This window comes from Physcomitrium patens, chromosome 8 (genome assembly GCF_059467195.1).
Source record: "Physcomitrium patens ecotype Gransden chromosome 8, ASM5946719v1, whole genome shotgun sequence".
Classification (NCBI taxonomy): domain Eukaryota; kingdom Viridiplantae; phylum Streptophyta; class Bryopsida; order Funariales; family Funariaceae; genus Physcomitrium; species Physcomitrium patens.
Genome location: NC_143417.1, coordinates 1,229,662 through 1,248,107, shown reverse-complemented (window position 1 = coordinate 1,248,107; position 18,446 = coordinate 1,229,662). Strand labels below are relative to the sequence as shown.

Genomic DNA, 18,446 nt, shown 5'->3' with positions numbered 1-18,446 from the left:
TTATTTTACAATAGGTTGAGTATTCTTATTTGAAAAAGCGTGAACTAAAATGTTTAATATTAAAAGATAAGGTAGTGACAAATCGTGCAAAAAAGAACATGTTGTAAAGCAACGCAACCATGATACAACCAAAAAAAAACCTTTCTAACAATGAATTTACCATTCTGTTGTGTATTGAAATCACCTTTGTTGTCACATCCAGACCACCCAAAAACCAAAAACCATGTTCTTGTTGCAAATGCAAGTCAAATGAAAGAGTCAGGCTTCAAAAATCATAAAATATCATTCACCTTATTTTCCATTCATTGCACAAATAAAGTAAAATTATGAACCCATATGTAATACATTCACAATGAGCACACTTACATACAGATAATAATAATAATAATATACCCTAAGAAACATACAACAGACACAAACATAAACACAATATACACATTCTCAATATCAAAGTGGGGACATGCCACACATTGTGGCACACAATGTGAAACAAATATCACACCCTATGAAACGTCAAATAAAAGCGCAAAAAGCAGTTGAATTAGGATGCATCGCGCGGAAGAGTTAGGGTTTCAAGTGTGCATAGAATTAGGATTTCGAGTTCCTTTCGACAGAATTAGGGTTTCAAGGCTGTGTCGGTGCTGTTGCTTTCCGAGTTCAGGAAAGCGTCGATTTTGCGGGGCTGTAAGCAAGCATTCTTCCCCCGTGTGCAGGTGTGCAAGCGGCTGCGGATGCCCACGAAGCACGCGTGGAAGCGGATCAAACGGATCCCCGTCGGCACAAACGACTTTGGGAAAGCACGGCACCTAAGCCGCACGAGATGCCCCGAATCCTGTGATCGGTGACGCCGGACACGCCATTTCGATCTCGCATTGGGGAAATTCCGCATTTGGGTGGAAGTGGCACCCGAGATAGAGTGCGAGAGCTCATGGTGGGAGCTCCTTGCCAAGGCATGGAAGAGGCTACTCGTGATGATCTTGAGAAAGCCACAAGGGTATTGATGTTGTGGCCGTGGAGAAGTCATTGTTTGCCAAGCCATATTACATGTATTTGATCCAAGGGGAAGGAGAAAAGCAAAACACAGGCATGCATGCTGCTGCGGGGTTCATGAGCTTGTGGGTTTAATAACTCTCGCTTCATGAAACTCCCACTGTGTGTATCTGTAGTGTTGCTTTTAGTATGCTCTTCTTTTTCTCTTCTTGTGTGTTTCTTCGGGATCTGCTCTTGAGTTCTTCTTCCACTATTGGGTTCCATGGCACAGGTCCATTATGTTCAACGTTAAAGATGACACTAACCTAGACTTTAGACGCCGTATTTTGCTCGGGAGAATCAAACCAGAAGCAGTAGTGAGCATGACATTCAGTGATATGGCAAGTGAGCAGAGGAAGAAGGAAACGGAGGGTATCAAGGCTAAATCTATGTTTGAATGCGAGCTAGGTGCAACGGCGGTGGCTTCCACCGATCAATTCAAGTGTGGCAAGTGTTTGCAGCGAAAAACTACTTATTCGAGATGCAGACAAGGAGCTTGTTGAGTTCTTATGCTCATTGGAAATTTTGTTTTAACCATTTCAAAATCTGGGTGTTTAGTGTTTTTTTCACAGTTACAGCTCACAGATGGTTTGTTCAACCACGACAAAGATGGTTCATTTGTTCAAAAAGTTGGTACATTTCTGTTATTTTGGTTGAAAAGCCAAATGCAACAGGAGGTTACAGAATTGGGTGATACGTTTTGTTCAAACGACTCGGTGCGCAAGCTTATTCGCTTCACCTCACGTTTTTGGAACACCCAAAATAACAGTGTGAGGTGGAGAATGGGAGCTATCTACCATGCACAAGCATGTTCCTCCTGCATCTTTTCACGAGATAATATATATCCTCTAACTTCGTAGACAGAGTTAAAGATCTTGCAGATAACATGCGAATACAAACGCAAAATAAAAACACAAAAAGCCAACAAACAAACAATTAAATATGTTGATGTGAGGTTTTTTAGTTGGGGGCCTCGTTGATATGATGCGGAGGGAAAGTGATTAGTGTAAAGCATGTACATATCCCATTTGCAGACACAGTGCGGATTCATTGCTGTGCCACATGAAACGTTTCTACATGCTATCTGGGATCTATATCCACAAGTTTTGTCATGAATAGTAACAGATGCTTCAGTCTCATAAAGAGCCACACATGCGCAAAGAGTCAAAACAAAACCAAGACCAGTGCTCCAGGGTGGAACCAAATGTTAATCGGTTTTTCATTGCAAAATCACACCAAACAGTTGGTGTTATACATGGCCACAGCCACGGAAAAAGAATAAGAGTCTCAATCTCACACACAGCCTTTTGGCTACACAGTGAACAGATGGACAACGTCGTAATTCAAGAGTTTTTGCTTTAGTATAATAAGCTGCCAGCAGAAATCAGAAGAGTTGCTAGATGAGGAGCAGCCCCTGCCATTCCAGGGCTGGAAAACCATAGACGCGTAAAATAAACGCCGCTATTTACATACCTTGAATCCAAGTCACTCCATTCGCAGCTGGAGAAAGCGCTCATCATTATACAACCTGTAATTACACGATAGTCACAGCAAATGCCGCGGAATGCATACACTTAGGTAGCGTAGTTGACATGATTGGAGTAGTCCCGGGTGCCGGCGCCTTCCCACCCCATCCACTCCTCCCAGTCCTCCCAAGAATCACCGCTTACTCCTGCGAATCCTTCTAGATTGTCCGACAAGTCGTCCTCAAACTCCCCGAATTGAGGGGTTGACATGCTCAGAAGCGACTGCAGGAACACGCAAGATGCACACAAGATCAGATACCGTTCCTCACAAGACGTACCTCTTCTTCAACCTATTTACGGTACTTACCGTTAGCGATGAGAAAACCACAAGAAGAAGCGCCAATCGAACTCCAGTGCTTACTGATTTTGAAAATTCAGATAATTCCAAAGAGAGTGAGAGGAGTACCTCGTAAGCATGGTTGATTTGTTGGAAACTTGTGGTGCAGTGATTGCCGTCACAGACATCAGGGTGGTATTGAAGCGCAAGGCGTCTGTAAGCTTTCTTGATCTCGTGCTTGGTAGCGCCAGGTGAGACACCGAGAGTGGAGTAGGGGTCCTTCACAGATCCGCCGGTGTACGCCATCGTAACCATACCATACCCAGATTTCCGTTTGGGACTGGAGCTTGAACCCAGAGCTCCAACACTCTTCGGTGAGGAGGAAACCAGGTACTCGCCCTGGAACGCGCTTCGGCAAATAGGAATGGCCTTGCTGGTGATCATTTTGGAAATGTAATGTTCACTGGGACACTTTGAGTGCGTCCTTCCTGCTCAACTCTATGGCTTCAAAGATAAATACTCCTTTACACAAGACTTGTCGAATGCTTCCACACTCATTCAAATTCTTCGACTTAAGCGTCCAAATGGGTCGTGAACAACCGAGAATGCGACCGTCGCTGACCTTCGCAAAGATCTATTGCAAGACGTTATTGTGATTTCGACAAATTGTATCCGCGATAACAGCACCTAGAAAAAGGTACACTCTCACTCTCGCAGCACAGAACTTGGCTAAAACCAATCGCCGCCGTTGCTCAATCAAAAACCTCCCCTGTACCGCTCAAAAACACACTGCAAGCGAAATGCCACTATGCCTGCAAACAGGAACCGAGTGAGCGTCACGCAAATGCAATCACTGCACACTACGAAGGACAGTTGAGAGCGCGACAAAGGGAAGAGAGTTCCGTGGGGGAGGCAAATGTTTTATAGCTCTCAAACCACGGCAATGGGTCTCCTCCGGCGAGAGGAGTGGGCTCCACAGATACCCTCCCACAGAAATTCGGGGTCTACAAGGCAGTCGGCCAAGACGTGTGCTAAAATTTAGCACAAGTTATCCTCAGTTGGGCTCTCACCAGTGCCTTGTGCAAATAGAGCTCAGTAATTTACATATAAAAAAACAAACAACAACTGCAAAGAGTTAGTACGAACGCTACTTTCCATGTACCCACTGTAGAAATGTTTAGGAGAAAGGATCCGGTTTGTCAGAGGAATACTTTCCGTTTCGCAGGGAAATTTGCCGAAATTTCTCTTCACCCACGTTACGGTATTCTTGCCGTGCAGTCTACAAGATATGGTAAGCTGCCATACGTTGTGGATTAGTCGGCATTAAGCATCGCTGTTCTTGTCATGTTTTGTTCTTCTGCTTCTATGATCACCAACTTGCGCGTAAGTTGAAAGATGAGCGCCGTCGTCAGAAAGCATCCTGTAGTCCCACTGGGGCTGAAGACAAGGGTGGCCCTAATAAAGTATCTGATTGCTGTGATGGATACTAGTAGGTTTTGGGTTTTTTATACACGACTGGGACGAAGGGGAATATCGATTTTCTGCAGCTGCAATAGCGTGATGAAGAAGTCACAGTATTCCTATGGTTTATTTATTTTTTTATTTTTTTCTGTGAATGATTGATTAGCTATGGGGTGCACTTTTTGTGACAGCCAATTGGTATACATGGAGTCCCATTCAGCGTGTTGAAAGTTGATGATTGATTGCAGTGAAAACGAATTTGAAGAGGGATCCCATTCATGACTCTGATGGATATGTGAGTGTATGTGTGTATGTATGTGTGTGTGTGTGTTTGTGTGCTTACAACATGTCTAGTGAAATTTGAGTCTGAAAATATGTTTGGTATGAAGCAGAATACCATGATAAGATTTTATTGCAGTTATTATTACACAAGCTGTGATGTAGTTCACACAAAATTGGTTCACAACGCGAGTCAAACCATCACTAGAAGTTCAACAAAACTACTGTACAGAAAGAAAAATGATTCAATGACACATCTCTCTCTCTCACACACAATATCGTGATTCGTACAGAGCATGATGACCCAACCATTCCTGAGGAAAAGGGACAGACAAGTCTATGCAGAGCCCCTTCAGAACCCAGGTCTAGCGCTGTAGCAGAGCTACGACACTGTTGTCGTCTCATGTTTATCTTCTCCAGCACAAAAATCTCACACATACTCACCGTTTTCGTTTCCATATCCCAGTTTCGTCCAGATTTTGTTTTAAAAAAAATTGCAGACCTAGTGCTCAAAACCCAAACCCTACTTCCACCGCTTCATAAACGTGTCCGAAGGGGGCAACCGTCACTACCTTCATTGTTGCTGGTCCACCATTTTCTACTCCCAGAAAATTCGAACAATGCCACATCCAATCCAAAACTCTGACGTCTGACGTGCATCAACACGGAATATACCGAACCTAGTCCATTAAATCAATAAGCACGCGCATGAAAGTTGTCCGAGCTTTGCAGCCAAGCCGACTCGCCTGCAACCTTGTATCCAATTGCAATGACTTCGCATCTATAATGATAAAAAAACAAAGCATGGAACGCTATCTAAGCAACAGCCCACCATACGATCCTCAACCGTGCAGTTAAATCTGGAGCTCTCTCGACCCCACCTCCAGATGCAGGCCCCTTTCTGCGCAAACAGCAGCCACGAGACAAAAACAGTGCATCTGCGCCGTGGAAACACTTAAGATGCTGTTGAATCGAGAGGTCACGCCCCGACGTTATCCAGGCTTGCGTGGAGATCGAGGGATCAGAACACATCTATCATCCATCCTATCTGTAAGCTACGGCCCATGCCAAGAATAGGGTTGCAGTGAAGCGCAGTTTAGGGCACCCAACTTGGTTTTGTTTGTTGCCTAGGCCAGACGTGGTGGGGATGGCATCCCGCATGTGGGGAGCGATCCATCCGATGGGCTTTCTATTTTCGCGCAGGACCGACAATGAACTTTTCGAGCTTTTCCTGACGATAGGTTGTGTAGCCGTCGATGGTGGCGTTGTTGGAAATCAGGGGTTATCAATTTTGCAGGTCGGGATTAGTGCCCTAAACTCCACTGACGTCGTTGGGAGATGCTTCCATGGGTCGGGAGCTGTGTCTGGAATTGCATGATCTCAGCGGAAAAGATCGGGATCATGTCTTCTGGATAGGCTTGAAGGACCAGCGCTGGAGACAGGTTGGATGCTCCAGCTTGTGAAGTGCTTGTAGTTTCACCCTTAATTCTGGAAAACTTAGCCGTTTCTTACATTGTATTGATAATGTTTGAGGTGATGCGTGAGCTTCGTATCAGGGGCGCACATACTTCACCTAGACGGTAAGTAAATGGTTATTGATTAATCCACTTTCATGAGCTTATATTTAATGGGTAAATTCTATGGTAAGAAAAACGTTCACATCTCTGTTTTACTCTGGTTGAATTAGTTAGTTGCTGCTGCAATTGCATGACTTGATTTGTATTGTTAAACGATAAATTTGAGCTGTAAGATTCTAATTATAAACATTTTGCGCATATTGTTGGTTTGAATCTTCAACGATAGCTGGATAAGTAGGTTTTGTGTCTTCGAACTAGTAATTGCAGCAGTACGTGCTGGGCTCAAACCATAATAAAATTATCCAAATTCTATATTTGAGTGTTACCCAACTGGCCTTCGATTATAGTAGTGGTCATTTGAATCTTTTCGATTCGCAGACTCCTGAAATTACTTCTCAGTGTTGTGGCGTAGTTCAATTCAAAGTTCAAGCAGGAGTTGACTTTTGCACGGCAGGGAGAAGCTATTTCAGGTCGGTTCTGCCCCCGCCATTGTTTATTCTCATTTTTTAATTTCTATTAGCCAAGTGGGATTTATTTCAATAATTCACCTATCTGAACAAATGAGTATTGAATATATTTTTAATTTTCTATTTGCTCTCTAGGATTTCATTCATATATATATATATATATATATGCCAATGTTGACTTTGGCACTTACAAGTACAACTTGGATGTTCTACTTGATAGTCGTCAATCAAGACTTTGGTACTTAGAGGCTTTGGTCAATCTAAAGTCCAGCCGGTTGGACTAAAAAAAAAAGGATCTTTGAGTTACTTGACCAAATTGGAATTTGATTCAAAAAGTTTTCCAAATTTGTGAGAAGTTGTTGTCAATTCAAATATAGTAATTCAAGGTTAGTAAATAAAAATTAATTTTCACAATTTAACCAAGTTTAGTAATCAACTCAAGAAAATTCTCAAACAAATTAAACTTGAATTGACTTTAAATAATCTTAACATAATAGACTTCTACCAAATAAGTAAGTTGAATAGAGTCTTAGTTTGACAGAATTCCATAATGACCACAATTATAAGCTAAGATAAGATAAAATTTTACTACATAGGAATAAGAAAATGAGAACAATGTTGAATTCATTCTAAAATTGATCAAGGTAGATAGAACATTAATTTTTTTTATAAGTTTGGCAATTACTAAATACAAAAGTAAGTTGGTTATATAGTTATATTGCTTCTAATTAATTACAATAGATAGCCATTTTGCTTAAATAGCTACTTTATTACTTTGATTTAATTAGTTCTACTCAAAGATTCAATTCTTTAAGTAGGTCAAGTACATTTGATTTGTCATGAGATCTTATTTAAATCTAGGTTATCCAATAAATAGACCTTATTTTTTAGAATTTATGTATTGTTTAGATCCTACTAGTCTTGGTGTGTCTACTATCTAAATCCTATTGATTTAAGTTTAATGCCAAGTATATAAAAATAATATACAAAATTGGAGGTGTATGATAAATTAATCTAGATTATGAGATATATTTTAATCTTTTCACTACAATATAGATATATAGAATAATAAGATTATTATAAATATTGTCAAAGTTAATTTTTGTAGAAAAAAATATTATTAACAAATACATAAAAAATAATTGCTAAAAGGGAGAATAATTGACATTACTTTAATTAACCATCTTATCCAATGCTAACAGAAAGGTAAGTACATTACAAAAAGAGATTGTACCTAATAAGAGCCATAACACTCTTCTTGGGACTTATACAAATGTACTACTTTGGCACTTTTATACATTTGTATAAGTATCAAAGATTTTTGACACTTTGGCAATAATTTTTACTAATTTTTTAAAATTTTAAAATTTTATAAATTCATAATAAATAAATAAATAAAAATGAAGTTTTAGTAAGTTTTAGATGTAATTATTTTAATTAATTTAGTATTTTTCCTTAATTATAAATATTATATTTAGCTCTTAAAGTCAATATCTTAAATGATCTTATATTCATATGTATTATCTATTATAATTTTTAAATTATTAGTCAATAAATAAAAGAAGCCTAAAAAATTAATCTCTTGATTTTTTTAGTGATTTTTGTAAATATATAGAATTTTTAAATTGATATAAATTTATTTTATTACTATAAAAAATCACCAAGGTAGAGTAAAGAAGTTTGTAAATTCATATTAGTATCTTGAATACATTAGAATTTTTTTTTAGATTTTTTTTAGATTTTTTAAGGAATTTTAGAGCATGTTTTCATGGCTTTGGTAAAAATAATTTCATTACTTTGAAAGACCATTACGAAGAATTGAAGCGAGATTTGTAAGTCATATACAACTTCTAGACTAATTGAATATTTTTGAATATTTTAGTGTAGTCAAAATTACAAAAAAACCATGTTTTATTCATAGAAATGATGGTAATTAGTAGCTAGAATATCACTTATAAGAAGAGAGGTGCATATGTCTCTTTTGGATTATAGCATCTTGGATGTAGGTGGGAAGATAAGACCAAAATCTTGTGGATCCTTGAGAAAATCTTACACACTACATTTTGAGCCTTCACAAGCCTTGTGCAATTAATCAATTGGTATATGGATCAATTAATAATCTATTCTAAATTAACTAATTATCTTTTAAAAAATGTATAAATAATAATCTTAAAAAGAAACTCATTTAATGTTCAAAGTATCTTGCAACTATGCTAACTTCATTTGTTAAAAAATGAAGATAATGTCTTGTCTATATTAGTAGATTTTTGTGGCTTCAAAAAACTATTACTTAAGAAATTTCTATTCCTAATCATTGGCATTTACAACCAATTATGTTGTGCTAGATTCATATTAAAATAAATCTATACAAAGTATGTATTTGTACATATACTAAAAGAATAGATGTATAGAAGATTCAAATTTAAAATAAGCATACACATTTTGAGTATAATATCTTTAAAAAAAATTGATATTTTTTTGATATTTAATAAATGATATATTTAATAAATTCATAAATAATTTTTTATTTTATATAGTCTCATCTAATTTTATATCTTAAATTTATATAAATAATTATTTTAAATATTCAAAAAACAACAATGCTTTAAAATGTGTAAAAAATCAGTCTTAAAATCAAATTACTAACAAGAAGAAAACTAATAATAATAATTATAAAACCTTTGAAAAAAAATAGATATGTTTATTAGTTATAAATATTCAAAAAAAATTGTAAATTGAAAAATCTTTTGTAGCATTTCAAAATTGAAAAAGGAAAAAACTGTCTACATATTTTTTTAGAAATTTTCAGTCTTTTAAAAAATATATTTTATAATTCCGGGAATGAATTCGTATTCAATTAAAATAAATTTATGTGCAAGGTCATTTAAAAAATAAATCCAAAGAAATACAAAAAAGTAATAGCACCCAGAAAACAGAGGCGAAAGATGTGCCTAATGCTTGCAAAATCCAGATCAGAAATCGCATTTTAAGAGTAGTTGGGTGCTGGTCATTGATGGGCTATTGGAGGACCAAAAGGACGAAACTTGCTAAAACAAACAACTTTACAACTTTGTTGCTGATCTGGGTTGCTGATCTGGGTTGCTGATCTGGGTTGCTGATCTGGGTTGCTGATCTCGGAGCTTCGATGACCCATATCCGAATGCCTCTCCCATCGACAACTCTCGAGTTGGTTTCAGATTCTCTGTAATCCTGCCACACAAGACACCTACAGACACTTACTTTGGAAATGAGCGAGAATGAGTAATTGTGGGGCATATAGATAGCAATTTTTTCATCACTGACCAAGCGGCATTTCTGACGGAAACTCGTATATGTGTTAGATAAAGAGTCATGAAAGCCTGGTATTGATTATGTGTCAGAGTGTCGGATTGTTGCAGTGATATGAGTTGTTTAATGAAAAGTATTGAGTGGACTCCATCTCCTTAGCAAATGCCATTCCGCTCGAATTTAGAAGAACATTGCATTGAGAATGATCAGCGGTTTCGATCTGGAAGGAAGTCGTTCCACAAAACGATTGCGCATATCTATTTCTTCATCAGAGAAGGCCACTGAGACATAGTCGTTCATCCGTAGTTTGCAAAATCATATGACTGTCAAATTGCTAACACTGCCCAAACCGTGATGGAACCATTCAACAGTCTAGATCGCATCCAGTGTTCAGTGCGTCCAAGAAACGCTTCGTGTAACTGGATGCGGTGATTGGGGACATCCACAAGAAGCACTAAGTTTCAGCCCTAATTAAGTTTGCCTTGAAAATCGTTGCAAAGTGAAAGTATAGAATGTCAAATTAACCAATGCGCCACCTGAAGATCTGAGGTATCGCATCAAGAGGACTAAGACTGTCTATTCTACAATTTCGTAGCTCCCACAGCAAAGGTGTCAATCCTGGTAAAGCTAAAAGACTGAGTAATCCGAAGGGAGCAGTGCTAGCTGTGCGGTAGTGTGCGAGGAGTTGCATAATCTGAATTTCGGTTCTATAAACTCACTAGATTGCACTGCTCTCGCATTTGGACGAAGGCATATTGGATATGCTTGGGTTCTTGTAGGGGACAAGCAAGAGAAATGAGGTCAGTCTTAAAAGGTGTTTATAAAAGCTGTGTTGGAAATTTATATGCATGTTGAAAACGCAAAAATGGCAAATAAGTAAGAAGAATATTCATAACCTTTATTAAAAAAAACAGTAGGTTGAATCGTATCTTTGCTTCTACCGGGTGGCTTTAAGGTCCTGTGCTGAAATATCGAAGTAATACAGAATTCACATCAAAGACCAATAAACTTAACCTCATGATCTCAAACTGCACCTTAATTGCATGCACTTTGGGGCTTTAATCGTCTCTAGAGCACAGTATGGATACAAAGATGGCAAGGATAATGAAATTGTCAATGAAATTAGTTTTAGATGAATAAGTACGATTAGATGAATATTAGAACCTATGTGGCAAGGGTAAAGCCCGGGCAGTTTTTGCCCATGCCATCACAGCCGAGGACGTCCTTGTAGTTTCTGGAGATCCAGAATTGATCATAAACTTCACCGTCCCTGCTCTTCTTGTATTCGAATAACAATGTAGAATGATTGAAAGCTGTCAACTTCGTGAATCCCCAATCCAGATCTTGTTTCACACTCCAAGATGGAATAACTGGGCTAAATGATTCCAAATCACAGCCTCCACCACCTGCCACAATGTGAATCGTAGCGTTGAACGTGCCCGAGTAGTGGTCTTTTTCAGTGCTCACACATTGGCTCTGAAACAGATCAAAATTATACAATAAGAACGCTAGCAGGAAATAATAGCAAAACAGAATACTAATGATCATTCTAAACAGACGCTGCAGAACAAAATTTAGATCCCCACAATTGTTTTTAAAATTCAGGCAATCCAGTGTCAGTATCTCATGGACAAAGCACCAGGAAATTGATCTTACATCAGTAATGTATAAAAGAAAAAAAAAGAAAAAGAAAAAGAAAAAGAAAATAAATACAAATAAACAAATTATAATTCACCAGCAACACTTACGTCATATGCAGGGCAAATTCGCTCATAGTTGTGCACATGGCCATAGAAAGCAAGGTCTACTTTGTATTTCTGCCAAAGCTTTTGCAAGCTCTCTCTGCCAGAGGGCTCTGCATACGTGCCTTCCAATGCGTAATAGATACCAGAAGAGTACCCCAGCACACGATGTGCTAGAAATATCAACCAGGGTTGGCGTTGCCGATCGGCCTTTGCAAAACACTGCTCAAGGAACTTGTATTGTTCACTGCCTTCTCCCCATTCCATTTCAGTGTCGGCAACACAGAAGTGGAACATACCCCAATCTGCTTCATACCTGTACGATCAACACAAGTTGCTGTCAGGCCCAGTTCACTTCCTAATACGTAATAGATTCCATGACAATCAAACATCGGAGTTTTACTGACTAACAAATCCAGCTGCTTGAATACAAACAATATGCTACAGAAGGCAAGTGTGCCAATTATCCTTTTCCCAAGTTTGTTGTTGCAACAAACATTGAAGCAACGGCAAATAAAGATAAGATTAATTCTGTCTGTCGTAACAAGAAATCTCTCGCAGGGTTAACGATACCAAACTCGAACCAATAGTTGACACTTATGCAAGAGAGGATTCTACTTTGAAGATCTGATCCCAGCACATTCCTAAGTCACTACCATGCGTAGAAACTTCAACCGATGGCATGACCACTGGAGCACTCGAAACGCCTGTCTTACCATGATTTCGCTTTATTAGTGGTTGGCATGTGGTACATAACTTGCGTTGGTACTCCACATTCGCCTCCAGAGTCTCTGTTTAGATAGTATGAACCAGATCCCGGGTAATCTCGCTCATGATTTCCACTGCGACAACGAAATTCAACCTCTCTTAGAAGAAAATTCGTAGACCTCGTGAACATTCATATCACAGTTTGCAGAAATGCTGCATGGAAGAATCGAACCCTTAGCAACAGAAGACCCGACACATACTTTGTTACCATGTAAGGGACACGGGCTGCAATGTCTCCTACTTGCTCGTGAAATTGGTCCCACTCAGACATGTATCTGTACAGAAAATATGAACACAAATGGTTAGATACTATAAGCGGTATACAGAGCTAGCAAACTTCTTGATTGGTGGAATATCTCAGTCATTACTACCAATCTGAAGAAGCCGTATGATATCCTTGTTCCTAAACATGTGTAGATATTGAAAAGTACAAATTCTTTCGCTTTCTCAAAAGGTACATACGGTGAACGATGATGCTTGATGTGAATACATCAGTAATAAATCTAAAAGTTTTTACACTGAGAAAAAGGATAGCGTTTATTTCCCCTTTAAATGGTTGGGTTCCTGAGTGTTACCCGTTTGCATAAGCCAAATCTCCGATGTGGAATACAATGTCATAGTTGTCCAGGTCCTTAACAAGTTGATCAGTTGTGTTAATAGCTCCGTGCTGGTAATCGTTGTATTCATTTGATCCGTCTCTTTCGTTCTAAAGGCACCAGTGTTGATGTTCAGGAACGAGAATGCTCAAGGTACCACAACAACTCAACCATTTAAAACGAAGTAAAATAAACTAGAAATAAGTTGGAGTAGCAAGCTTTCATCACATTAATTCACAATCCATGCTGAAAATAAAAACAAGTGACCAGTAGCCTAGAAACATGATACCTTTCCCATGTCACCTGCACAATACAAAAGCAAACCCCACATACTTCAGTATTGTTTTGGAGCACAACCATAAACATTCAGCAGAAAGGATCACGTAACTTCAAGACAAACTCAGCGTCTAGACTAGTACCAAATATCACCACCCGCTGCACTGTGTCTTCGCCCAGAGCAGGAGCAGATGTGAAATGATACTTCGGACCCCAAACATGTTCGCCATTCTTCATCCTGTGTCCCACCTTGTAATAGTATCTGCCACCACCATCCCAACGTCAATAATTTGAAGTAGCTCCCAATGAGATTCATTGAACTCGTGAATAAGACTCAGAACTTTCGTTTCAGAGGTTTACGGAAAAAGTCAATCTTCACCTGGTGCTAGGCCAGAGCTCCTTCAGATAAGAAGTGTGGAAAAAACCTGGATCTCTCCAGCCTACCGTACTAGCGGGTGAACCTGCATTTATTTCAGAAACACTTTTAGCAGTTGGGCAGAATCTGTGAGCTTATACAATTTGCAACTTGCATCAAAATAGCCCGAGGTAACTGATTTGCAACCCGAACTTATAACCTGAGACCTACCGCACATATCCTGTCGAGTGAAGGTTAACGTGCTAGCGGGCGAAATCCATGAGTCTTTGCCAACTTCGGTACCCCACTGCACCACCGCATCTGCATCTTTCTTACCATATCCACTTGTCCACGTAACTGTCATCTGTACCATATTTGCAAACCCTTCCAAACTAGATTAGAGGATCAATTTCACAGGAAAAGAAAAGGAAAAATGAAATAATTTAAATCAACGTTGGCATCGACACGACGCTGATTCAAGTTCAGCCAATGCTGTAACCATTCATCACCAATTTCTACGCTGCAAGTTTCATTCTAGAAACTTCAAAACTTTTCTACAAGATAAATAGTAATCACATCTTGTCGTACTTCCTCTGTTAAAACATTTTTGGGAGTAAATTCTCTGTAAGTGTAAAAATGCCAACTAGAAACTGGTCTAGTCCGAGAAAAAAGGTTTGAGGATAATTAGTCTAAGTTGCTGATCAGATGAGGGATAAAATAGACAACACTATCTCCACGGTGATCTCATTTTAAATCATCAAACACTTTAAGTCACAATTAGATTGAGTCGCTTACTATATCCCAAGAGGACCCAAGAGCCAGTCGCGGATATACTGGCGCATCTGCATCAGTAAAAGATATTGTGTTCGAGATTGCCTCCAGCACCGGCTGTTTCCCACATGCATTACCAGAGAACCTTTAAGTGTGGCTTCCTTTAAATCCTTTCCATATGCGGCAGGCCAAGAACTAGCGAAAAGGTAAAGGTATCCAAAGCACTTAAGACTTGAATTTATCCTGTCTGCAGCTTTAGGACTCACTAAGAATACTTGCTCGTAAAGAAGGAAGTAGAACATATAAGAGAACAGAAAGACATATACAGCATTGTTGTATTGATATTGTTCATGCACAGCTGAACACGCAAGAAGCAAGAACTGTAATGAAAGGTTGAATAAGTAAAGGTAGACCGAAATTGAAGGTTGGAGAAAGAAAGTGCATACATTTGTAATGCCTCCGGAGAAAAAGCCAAAAGCATAGTCAGCTCGCTGCTTGATCAGTCGGAAAGTCACAGATCCTTCTCCTTGAGTCACATAATTCGGTGATGAATAATTCGCATATTTATACTGCAGTTAGAACATGTTTCGATAGTGAATCTCATTTACACCTCATTAATGTACCCAACGCGAAGTATCCTGACACATACAGCAATAATCACAAACAAGCCAATAGGGATACAACTTTTGTAGAACTAAAACTAAACAAAAATGAGCTCTTACTTTGATGGGAGCTTGGCACATGTAAGGCTCGTATACTCTGCGATTCAAATCATCCATGCATTCTGATGCACTGTGCAGGTCGAAAATAAGCAAGTTAATGAAGGCACAGTTGAGGGCATGATAATTCCTCTTCTTTCCAAATTGATAGGAGTTCCATTGTATATGTTTACCCAGAGATCCACATTATAAAGCTCATACCTTCACTCCCCTTGATCCATAACAATAAACAAAGGAGTAGAATTACAGCTGACTCCACCCCCAATTTGTGCATTCAAAGACTTAATCATACAAAACCACATACTTGAATTTTGCTGGTGAAAATACTCCAATCCAGTCTGATTCACTTGCACCAACAGGCTTGTTGTACTTGACGGTGACATATTCTGCCGTTTCCCCCTGCCAACACAGAAAGTTTCATTACTTGATGTCCTCGTGTGGACAACAAAGTCAGGCGAGAAAAAGCAAAAAGTGATTGTACTCTAATTTCCAAACATATAAATACGCTTAGCGAGACGATGGTATGATCAAGTGGCAGTGAAGTACCTTCTGGCCAAGAAGAATTGGGTTCGCACTTATTGTAATTGATTTATCCAATTTCTGAATTGTACGATGAATAGCAATCTTTGACAGTGGCTGAGTATCATCCTTCAAGATCTCCAACTCCCAAAGACTCGTGGCCTCATGCGCCAAAACGGCTAGTACGAAAAGTACTAGCATAATTTTCGTTACATTCCCCATAAGGGTTCCAACGCCACAGCGATGCCGTCCTGCGTTAATATATATTCTGCAAAAGCCACCGTACCAGCAGGTCTGTTAACTGAAAGATTGTTGAGAAGATCGTGATTTCTCTATGCAAACGTCCACAGTTTAGGATTGGAAGCTCATGCACGAATTGGTAGACCTGTCGAATGTTTTTAGAATTCATAAGCTACAACTAGCTTCACAGAGCCATGGGAAGGTTAAGAAACTTCAGGAATCTCCCTAACTAATAGACAGAGAAAGAATATTGGGCACAAAGAGAAGAAAGGATGCGAACTGCAAGCCATACACAGGGGTCTAATCTAGAAGTATCTGTCGAGTTTTTTTCAGGATTTCACTTCCTCACAATGCAGAAGAACGACTTCGCCAGCTCTCTCACGACCATTTTGAGTCTCAAATATCATCTTCCACAAACAAGATTACTTCCATTCTCTGCTTCCCCAAATGAAATCACCGACGATTCCCCAACAATTTCCCAACTGAGAGGCGAGTTCGAGTTCCTCGTGAATTCACATGCTTCTCTTCTCTATCATCAAGGCGTTTCATACCTCACAAATCCAACCAAAATTGCACTAACTCCAACAGTCTTTCCCGTGGCTCAAAACCGACAAACACGAGATAGAAAAAGGGAAACTGTAGCCATCACTAAGGAGAGCAAACAATCCGCGCAGCACAATACCCAACAATACCCACAACTGCCACCATGAAAGCACGACAAATTCAGCAAAATCCACCTTCGATCTTCGCTCTCGTTGCAGAAATTCGAATGCAACAACTCGAGGCCACGATTCCGTCCTCTGCAATCTATTCAAGACCGTGCCCACGGCGTCCTCGTCGACTCAGCACACTGGCTTTCTCCCGGTTGTGAAGCATCATATGACCCCAAAAGCTCAGAAATTTCCTTGCTATTGTTACTATATGTATATATATATATATATATATATATATATCTATAGAGAGAGAGAGAGAGAGAGAGAGAGAATACTTTTGCGAGTGTGTGGTGAAATCGAAGTCACGCCGCGCAGTTGCACATCACACGTGAGTGCAGCTGTATTCCGTGGGCGCTGCGACGCTTTCCCTTTTACCGCATCCATGGGAAAATTAGGGTTTCTAAAGTATAAACTACACGGTTGTTGAAAAAGTTACTCTCAACTTTTTGTCGCCTCAATATCTTAACATTAGTTTCTGAATTTCCGGAGTTTTCGTGATTCTATTAGAGTTATGTTTTAACTTTTTGATACTTTCTTTTTGTAGAATTTTCTATAATATGAGTTCTTTTTTGTCATCATTTGTTTGGTTAAAATTATTGTTTTATTTGTTTGTATTAGTAGTTGCAATAAAAAGTACGTTCAGACTTTTGTATGTTTCAATGGGCTGTTGCCTTTAAATTCCTTGTTTGCAAAAATATCTTTGTGACTTATAAATACTATTTGAATTTTTTTTTTCTTTCTAAGGATTACACAAATCAACTGAAAGCAATCCACACAAGTCCTATAACATCATGCAAATATTTCTTTTTCTTTTTCTTTTTCTGTTCTTTCTTCTTCAAAATTGTAGTCTTCAAAAGATAGAATTATTATTATTAGAGAAATTTCATGAGAAATCACATCCATGTGATTCCGTAATCATAGAATTTTTTTAGAATAAATAAATAGTTTTTCGTAGTAAAATATTGTAGAATATGATTTTTCAAGTTATATTTTGTAAGAAGTATAGTTTTAAAAAAGGACTTATATACATTCTTTTTTTAAAGGAAGAAGTTGTTGGATTTTATATCACATTGAAAAAACATGTATTTCATCAAAACGAAAATACTAAACAACATGTTCTATTAAAGTATTAAGTAAAAAAATTATTTAATTTTATAAAAATATCTAAATACCTTTTTTTAGATTAAGAAATCAAGTCTAATAAACAAGAAATTATGTTATATATTCTCTCTAACTTGCAATATTTTGGTACTTACGAACATTGTATTTTATGTCTTTAAACATTGTACAGTTATACTTTGCATTAGTGTATTCTATACTTGTACCTTTTAAATTATCTTCTATACGATTTTAAAATAATACTGTTACATTGTTTAGATACATTTTGTTGTTGCTATTTATATTTTCAAACCAAAATGACATAGAACATGAAATAAGAATAACAATCAACATTAAAATACATATGTATACAAATTTACAACAAACTAATATTACAACCTCTATATTTTAATATAAATAATATTAAAATCTTTAATGTTTTCCATTTGGTAATTTATTCAAAAAGCATCAATCTAAATTCAAATAGCTATAATTTCAAAAAATAAACTAAACCAATACCAACAAACTCTTGGCCTACTCAAAAGTTCTTCAATTGGTTTTGAAATAATCAAAATCTCTAAAACTTATCTTATTGCAAAAAACCTAACAAAAATTAAGTAGCCCTTACAAAACTAAAATAAAAGAAAAATAAAATTAGCTGAAACTCATAATATATATTTTCAGAAATCTACTCTATATAGAAAAGCCAACACCACCCATTAGAGTAATAATTTCACTTAAAAGA

The 18,446-nt window shown here is 38.0% G+C and overlaps 3 protein-coding genes and 1 long non-coding RNA gene across 10 annotated transcripts; 2 read left to right on the top strand and 2 right to left on the bottom strand.

Moving 5' to 3' along the window:
• Positions 1-984: 984 nt before the first annotated feature.
• Positions 985-2,735, top strand: LOC141045667 (transcription elongation factor TFIIS-like). Its single transcript, XM_073535594.1, has 2 exons — positions 985-1,115; positions 1,262-2,735. Exons 1-2 carry the CDS (start codon positions 1,045-1,047, stop codon positions 1,530-1,532), a joined length of 342 nt encoding a protein of 113 aa, XP_073391695.1. The 5' UTR covers positions 985-1,044; the 3' UTR covers positions 1,533-2,735.
• On the bottom strand, positions 2,225-3,710 carry LOC112286066 (chaperone protein dnaJ 8, chloroplastic). Its single transcript, XM_024527606.2, has 2 exons — positions 2,962-3,710; positions 2,225-2,777 (listed from the first exon to the last, which is right to left on the bottom strand). Exons 1-2 carry the CDS (start codon positions 3,274-3,276, stop codon positions 2,604-2,606), a joined length of 489 nt encoding a protein of 162 aa, XP_024383374.1. The 5' UTR covers positions 3,277-3,710; the 3' UTR covers positions 2,225-2,603.
• Positions 3,711-4,605: 895 nt separating this feature from the next.
• On the top strand, positions 4,606-8,089 carry LOC149988412 (uncharacterized). Of its 6 annotated transcripts, none has more exons than XR_016504364.1 (3): positions 4,606-6,014; positions 6,528-6,619; positions 6,837-8,089. It is a non-coding gene; the product is annotated as an uncharacterized LOC149988412 (long non-coding RNA). The 6 variants fall into 6 exon arrangements; XR_016504369.1 differs by having other exon boundaries at positions 6,752-8,089; XR_016504368.1 differs by having other exon boundaries at positions 4,606-6,152.
• Positions 8,090-10,781: 2,692 nt separating this feature from the next.
• On the bottom strand, positions 10,782-16,730 carry LOC112285922 (putative inactive purple acid phosphatase 1). Of its 2 annotated transcripts, none has more exons than XM_024527307.3 (15): positions 16,240-16,730; positions 15,678-15,918; positions 15,436-15,530; positions 15,135-15,204; positions 14,859-14,981; positions 14,437-14,529; positions 13,873-14,005; positions 13,666-13,747; positions 13,430-13,548; positions 13,300-13,313; positions 12,990-13,120; positions 12,615-12,689; positions 12,363-12,488; positions 11,653-11,962; positions 10,782-11,380 (listed from the first exon to the last, which is right to left on the bottom strand). In XM_024527307.3, exons 2-15 carry the CDS (start codon positions 15,870-15,872, stop codon positions 11,069-11,071), a joined length of 1,878 nt encoding a protein of 625 aa, XP_024383075.1. In that variant the 5' UTR covers positions 15,873-15,918; positions 16,240-16,730; the 3' UTR covers positions 10,782-11,068. The 2 variants fall into 2 exon arrangements, with proteins under 2 accessions (XP_024383075.1, XP_024383074.1); XM_024527306.3 differs by having other exon boundaries at positions 16,628-16,730.
• Between the last annotated feature and the right edge of the window lie 1,716 nt (positions 16,731-18,446).